This window comes from Bison bison, unplaced genomic scaffold (assembly GCF_000754665.1).
Source record: "Bison bison bison isolate TAMUID 2011002044 unplaced genomic scaffold, Bison_UMD1.0 scf7180017864093, whole genome shotgun sequence".
NCBI lineage: Eukaryota > Metazoa > Chordata > Mammalia > Artiodactyla > Bovidae > Bison > Bison bison.
The window spans coordinates 2,702,901-2,710,535 of NW_011494665.1; the positions used below are offsets into that span (position 1 = coordinate 2,702,901).

The 7,635-nt window shown below is 49.4% G+C and overlaps 1 protein-coding gene across 1 annotated transcript; it reads right to left on the minus strand.

The window, feature by feature from the left end:
• Positions 1 to 791: 791 nt before the first annotated feature.
• Positions 792 to 4,459, minus strand: AQP10 (aquaporin 10). Its single transcript, XM_010838441.1, is given in 8 exon segments — positions 792 to 1,115; positions 1,529 to 1,696; positions 1,698 to 1,741; positions 1,988 to 2,108; positions 2,494 to 2,629; positions 3,165 to 3,291; positions 3,663 to 3,738; positions 4,422 to 4,459. Coding segments are annotated over 8 exon segments (909 nt in total). The 3' UTR covers positions 792 to 916.
• Between the last annotated feature and the right edge of the window lie 3,176 nt (positions 4,460 to 7,635).

Genomic DNA, 7,635 nt, shown 5'->3' on the forward strand with positions numbered 1-7,635 from the left:
AAAAAAAAAAAAAGTCTGGAGGCAAGATAGCTCTGAGATTTTTAATTTTTAAATTGAAAAAAGGGAAACAGAAGAACGCTCCTTCTCTGCTATAAGAGACCTCTCTTCGTCGGGGAGGTGTGTGAGAGTTGAGGAAGCGCTGAACGACGAGAATTTTCCTCCGCGCCAGCTGGCCATTACTCCTCCTCTTTCCGCTCGGGGCCCTCTGCTCCTTCGCCTTCTCTCCTCGCCCTGGCTCATCTCTTCTTACTGTAGTTCACCCTCTCCTTGAATGACACAGCCCGGAATGTCTAGGTATGGGGTCGTGCCTCAGTTTCTCCATCTTGCTCAGTCTCCAGCCACTTGACTTCTTCTGGCGGCCCTCCCTTTCCCGTCCCCCCCACCACGCCCCCTTGGTGGAGGCGGTTTCCCTACCACCACCCGTAATTACTATCTGCGGGGTGGCTGAATCTGGGCGAGGCGCCCCAGTCAGCGTAAAGGCGGGCGGCGCTGAGGCTACGAGAGCTGGGAGTCAGTCACTGGGGGCCAAGCTTTGGAAGAAGTCCCCTGGATTATGCCCTGCACAGGATGGTCGGCCCCCACCATCCTGCAGATTCCCGAAGCCTTCCCAATCCGGTTTCCATGGTGCGCACCCTCTGGCGGCTACTTGGAGGAAGTAAGTTCTTGGAAGTCCAGGGTCTGAAAACCTGCGTGGGCGAGGAGGGGGATGAGAAGACTGAGTCTGGTACCTGAGCCTCCTCGTTCTCCCTGTCCAGGCATCCTCCCCAGTTTAGGAGGAGGAGATGCCTAGATGAGCACACGGAGAAGCTGCCCAGGGCCTGGCGTATTAATAAAGAGAAAGAACATCTTGTCACCAGGCATGGGTCTCTGGCCCTCTTCAGTGTCCACGAGGGAGGTGAGGACTGACCTGCCAGAGTCACAGCTTACTCTCCTGCAGCTGAGTTGCGGCCGGACTTCCCGAGTCTGAGGCTTCCTGTTGGGCACACTCTAGATCCTGAGATGGCTCTGAGTCCTCAGGATGGTGTTTTGCCACCAGCAGCTGGTATGTGGCTGTGCCAAGCATGGCCCCCACTAGAGAGCCCACCACAGGAACCCACCACCAACCATTGCCAGCACTGCCAGACAAGAACAGAAGGGAGATATCAGGGTTAGTCCCTTAGCCTTCCCTCTGAAGAACTGAAGGTATTCAGAAAACTCCCTAAAGCAGTGTCTGGTGAGAGACACCAGAAAGAGTGTTGTGGCACCAAAGCATAGCACTCAGAGAGGAGGAGACCCCAGGAGAGCTTGATCTTTAGGGATTATCTCATACATGCATTTTGTTGAACACAAGCTCTAAATCTTACTGTTTCAGTGAAAAGGGTAAAAGGAGAGAGAGGGGACAAGACATAAAGGGAGAACTAGGGCTTAGAGGAGGCTCAAACTGTCCTGAGATGCCAAGAGAACTATTTAAAAGGAGAGAGCTGGAGACCCAGGGTCAGAGCCCTTAGCAGGGGGATGTGAGTGGAAGGACAGCACCAGGGGAGGCTACCTGAAGACTTCAGGGCCCCAGCCAGCTACGTAGGTGAAAAGCCGTGGGTCGAGGTCCTGGACAGGGTTGATTGGGAACCCACAGTTGGCACCCATGGATAGCATGTCGGCCAGGATCAGTAACCCCACTACCACAGGCTCCAGACCTGCAGGCACTCCCTTGTTCCGTGTCCAGGATGGCCATCCCCACCATCAGCTTCCAGGTGCCCAGAACCTTGGTGTCGACAGAGGCAGGGGGGCTCCCGTCAGCTGCCAGGTGCACCACCTGCCCTATCTCACCCAAATACTCCAGGCTGCCACCCCATGGCATCTGACTTTGTGCAACTCATGCAGCTGGGAAAGGCGAGATGCAAAGATAAAGTCAGCCCCACAACCCACCCAGAGCCTAAACAGCAGGCCGAGCTTCCAGGGGGAAAAGGGCAAAGGTTGTGGCTTTCCCAGGTCACCCTCTTATTCTTACATGATCCAGGAAGCCATTGCTCAGGGACAGATAGGGGGCAGGGTAGGTGGCAAAGATGGAAGCCGTCTCCTTGGGACCAGTCACTGTCAGGCTCCCACCTGGGTAGTTCTGTAGGGCATCTGTAGGGTAGGGGACACCCAGGATTTCCATCTTTGCTCATTCAAAACTGCTCTAAGGCATCGTTAACCACACACAGGTGCCCCCAACCTTGTTCTCTGTTACCGTGATAGAGAGCATGCTGCTGCTAAGTCGCTTCAGTCATGTCTGACTCTATGTGACCCCATAGATGGCAGCCCACCAGGCTCCCCTGTCCCTGGGATTCTCCAGGCAAGAACACTGGAGTGGGTTGCCATTTCCTTCTCCAATGCATGAAAGTGAAAAGTCAAAGTGAAGTCGCTCAGTCATGTCCGACTCTTTGCGACCCCATGGACTGCAGCCTACCAGGCTCCTCTGTCCATGGGATTTTCCAGGCAAGAGTACTGGAGTGGGGTGCCATCGCCTTCTCCAGATAGAGAGCATAGGGGACTCCAGAGGCACAGAACGCAGACAGCAACTGCACCAAGGAGTAACTGAGAAACCTGGCCCAGGGGAGGTGTCCCCGGAGGCACATGGGCAGGGAGAAGGCTGGATTCAGGTGGGCCCCTTCAAGGATCAAGAAAAGAAAACCAATATCCATTAAGTGTCACTATCAGGCACTGTCACCAGTAACACTGCTATTCCTCCCCACAACTCTTAAGTCAAATGTTACTATTCTCATCACATGCGTTAGGAGGTTAAGCGACTTGTTAAGGTCATGGAGTAAAGCCAAGTTCAAACCTGGGTCTGTCTGCTCTTTCTATTCCAGTACTCGATGCAGTGTGAGTCTGAGGAACAAGCTGGTGAGGTCTTAAGCAAAGATGAACCCTAGAGGGCTTAGGTAGGAGACACAAGATGAGTGCATTTACTCATGATGCCTTGCCATAGAGCTCTGTCTACCTGAGCGGAGGATTAATGTGAAGTGGGAGGGCGAGATGTAGAGAGAGAAGGGACTGGACTGGGCCAGAGGCATATCTCAGTCCAGGGCACTGGTCAAGCTCAAGGAGATAATGTCTGTGAGTCACCAAGGGACCCTTTTCACTATTACCAAACTCGAGTGCACATCATACCCTATCTGATGACCAGACCTCACCCTACTGACCTGAGACATTACCACTCACATAGATGGCTAGCATAATGCCCAGAGAGCCAGCCAGAAACACGGTGAAGAAGTTTCCTTTGGTTCCTCCACTGGTGACAGCCTGGGCCGAAGACCCCTGTATGAGGAGCTGGTGGAGAAAAGAAAGATGAGGAAGACGGAACCAAGAATAGGGAGCCTGGGAGACCCGTAGGAGAGAGAGACTGGGAAGAGAGGGGATGGCCAAGATTGATGAACGGACTTGAGGGATCAGCAAGAAAAAACAGAAAGGGGGAAAGAGAAAAGATGGGAGAAACAGAGGGAGAGTAAAGGAAGCGAAGGAGGGTAAGAGATGGAAAGTGACAGGAGTAAAAAGGAGAAGGTAGGGGAGGCATAGAGGAACAAGAGCAGGAAAAAGAGGCTGATGGAGGCGTTGTCCTCCTAGTGCACCCAGAGGAAGAGGTAGGGACCCTAGGAGGAGCGCACCTCCCTTCTTTCCTCCCCCTCGATTAGACCGCCTACCATGAGCACAAACACAGCCAGAAGCTCCACCAGACACTGCCGGGCCAGGAGGCTGCGGATCCGGAGCGGTCCTTGACTTCAACCAGAGACTGAATAGAGACCATAGTGGGGAAACCCTGTCCCTGGTCACCACTCTCTCCATCTGCATAGACACATTGTTGCTACATAGCTCCTGCCTGTCAGGGGCAAAGATAAGGAAAAGACTTTAAAACCAATTAGCTCAGTTACTGACCAGCAGCTGATGTCTGCCTGTGCATGAGTGGAAGCTCGGGAGGACAGAGATAACAAGAGAATGTGGGCAGACTGTGCACAGCCAGAGTCTGGCGTTTGCCCAGTCTCTGTCTCCTCTGTCTCAGCCCCAGGCCTCCCAGGAGTAAGTAGCCTCCCCTTGTGCTGACAGACTGCGGGGAGTAGCCTGCTTCGTGGGCATTAGTTCTCTTGGTCCTCAAACCAGCTGTGGAAAGTGGTAGTAGAGAGCTCCCACTCTACTACTGTACTGAGGATGGGGATGCACTACTGAGACAGCCTTAGACTTCCCCAGGCCACACGGCTAGTTAACAGCTAGGCCAGGTCTTCTGACTCTCCATCTGATATTCCACAGTGCCTCTCCTGTGGAATGTAAGGTCTTTCCCCCAGCCATTTGGATGCCTGGAAAATTTAACATGCATCCAGGGAGACTGGACTGAAGACCGTAGGCTGCAGGAGTAAAGCCCACCTCAGGAGCGCTTGTAATCGCACCTTAACTAGAGAATGCTCTACCTTGTGTCTCTTGCCTTGGCTCCAAATGAGGGCTTCATGCCCCCACTGGGCTCCACTTCCCCTTCTCTGGATGCTTGCCACTCTTATTCTGCTTAACACATAGCCACTTCCTACGTCTTCACATTTCAAGCCTCTAGTTAAGATTCATGCAATGATGAATCCAGCTCTAGCCCCTACGGAAACATAGTTTCTGCCCTCCTAGAGCTGATGCTCTAGTAGATGGAAGTACTATACATAGTCATTTTTTTTTTCCTTTGCACCATGCCACATGTGGGATATTAGTTCCTTGATCAGGGATTGAACCCGTGCCTCCTTAACCACTGGGCCTCCAGGAAAGTCCAATATACAGATTTTTAAAAATATATATCGTTTACGAGGTTCTTGAGAGCTGGACTATGTAACCCCAGGGGCAGGGGTGGGGGTGAGGGGCTCTAGCATAGTCCTGGGCACATCTCTGTGAAATAATACTTCCTTCCTAGGTTTAGTGGCTATTATAGTACTCCACCCAGGTCCCCTGTTCAGAGCCAATGCACCCATTCCCCAGCTTCTGGGAATAACAGACACTGAGAGCATGCAGCTTTTGCCCTCATGGCAGTGACTTCTGTGGCAGGAAACTGCTTCGGCCAAGGTCATGTGCCCTCCTACAGGGCCCAGTGAATGAATGGTTGATGCAGGGATTCAAAGACTAAGCAGAATTTGGTGGTGTTGCACATAGACCTGGATGCCAAGAGTGCTGGGTCAAACGAAGTGGAGCATAAAGTTAGATGTGGAAGGATTTATTGATAAGGGAGCACTCTCCTGGGCCTTAGGATTTAAATCCTGGCAAGATCCCCCTGGAATGTGGGATGAACACTCTTCTCGAAGGCTTGGGGAAAATGATAGCTCATGCTAAGAAAAGTAAAAATGTCTCAACAACTCATTTATGCTGATGACCATTATTGGAAAAAGGGAGAATACTCAGACCTTCTGAGGAGTTTTGGACAAAGTATCTGAATTAACATTGACAGTTGACAACCCAAATTTGTACCATGGCCCCTTGTTAGAGAAGTAGCACAGGGGGCCCAGATAATAAATGGAGTCCTGGGCTAAGGTCTGGTTCAAAGGATATTCACTGAGACCAGGGATCCACCAGGTGGTCACTTCCCCAATACCCTAACATATGATAGCAGTGGACATCCTTTGGCGTTGCAGAACACTCATAGTGGTTTTTGACCTGTAGAGTAAGTGATGAAGACCAACTAGATGCCTGAGTCTACCCAACATCAAGAGAAGAAATAAAAACAATACCACATCCTAGGGAAAATGGAAGAGGTTAGTGCCACCCTCCAAGACACAAAGAATAAAAGAGAGGCGGCCCCTTTCATACCACCAGTTTGGCTCTTAAAAAACTGGATCGATCATGACAGATGACAATGGTCTACCATAAACTTACTTAAACAGTAACTCCAATTGCAATTGCTGTGTCCCAAATGGTAACTTTACAGGGCAGTTTAATGCCGCCTCTAGTTGGGAGTATGTAGTCATTAATCTGGCGAATATGTTATTTTCCATCCCAGACAGGTCAGAAAGGAGGTCCACAAGCAGTTCCATCCACATGGGAAGTCTAGCAATATACACTTACAGTCTCACCCCAGGACTGTGTTAACTCTCTGGTCCTCTGTTGTAATAGAATCTGAAGGGAACTTGACTGTTTGGACATTTTGAAAAACATCATATTGGTCCACTATACAATGGACCTTTGAACAACACAGGTTTGAACTCGGTGGGTCCACTTATATATGGATTTTTTTCATTAAATATATATTATAGTACTACATTATCTGCAGTTGGTTGACTCCATGGACACAGAACTATATATACGGAGGGCTAAATGTGAAATGATACTTGGACTTTTGACTGTGCAGATGGTCAGAACCCCTGACCTCTGCATTCTTCAAGAGTCAACTGTATATATAACATCATGCTAACCAGATCAGAAGAGGACAAAATGTGAAAGTATATTGGAGGTCCTGGAAAGATACATGATCAGAGGGTGGGAAACATTCCCGTAAAGGTCCAGGAAACTGCCATATTGGTGAAATTTTCAGAGGTCCAGTGTTCTGGGACATGTTAGATATCCTCTCTGAGGCAAAGGACTGATTGTTGCACCTCATATCTTCCACCACTAAGAAAAAACACATTACCTATTTACTCAGGATTTAGGAGAAATATATTTCACACTTGAGAATACAACTCTGAAAAATTTACTAGCTGACAGTGAAGGCTATCAACTTTGAGTGGGGCCAAAGCAAAAAAGGCCCCTGCAGTCATATGAGCCAGCAGACCTAATGAGACTAGGATATCTGTAGTGTGTGTGCTTTGGCAAGCTCTACTAGGAGAATCATAATGTAGACCCACAGGGCTATGGAGCAAAGCCATGCCATCTGCAGCGAGGAATACATACCATTGAAGAGAAGCTCTTACAGTTAGTTCATCAAGTGACCCAGTAGCCAGAACCGCCCATCACAAGCTGGACTCTACCTGATCCTCCGTGTCATTAGGAAGGGTGGGCCCAGCAAGAACACATTGTAAAATGGAAGTGACATCTTTGGATTTAGGCATAAGTAGCATCAGAAAGCATAAGCTAGCAGAAAATAAGTGACCCAGACTCTCATGTCATTCAATAAGCATCTCTCTGTCTCAGCTCACATGACCCTATTGAGAATCATCTTCTTCCATTTGGACTTCTGTAACGCTCAAAATTCTCCAAGCCGGGCTTCAGCAATATGTGAACCGTGAACTTCCTGATGTTCAAGCTGGTTTTAGAAAAGGCAGAGGAACCAGAGATCAAATTGCCAACATCCGCTGGATCATCGAAAAAGCAAGAGAGTTCCAGAAAAAACATCTTTCTGCTTTATTGACCATGCCAAAGCCTTTGACTGTGTGGATCACAATCAACTGTGGAAAATCCTGAAAGAGATGGGAATACCAGACCACCTGACCTGCCTCTCGAGAAACCTATATGCAGGTCAGGAAGCAACAGTTAGAACTGGACATGGAACAACAAACTGGTTCCAAATAGGAAAAGGAGTACATCAAGGCTGTATATTGTCACCCTGCTTATTTAACTTATATGCAGAGTACATCATGAGAAACGCTGGGCTGGAAGAAGCACAAGCTGGAATCAAGATTGCCAGGAGAAATATCAATAACCTCAGATATGCAGATGACACCA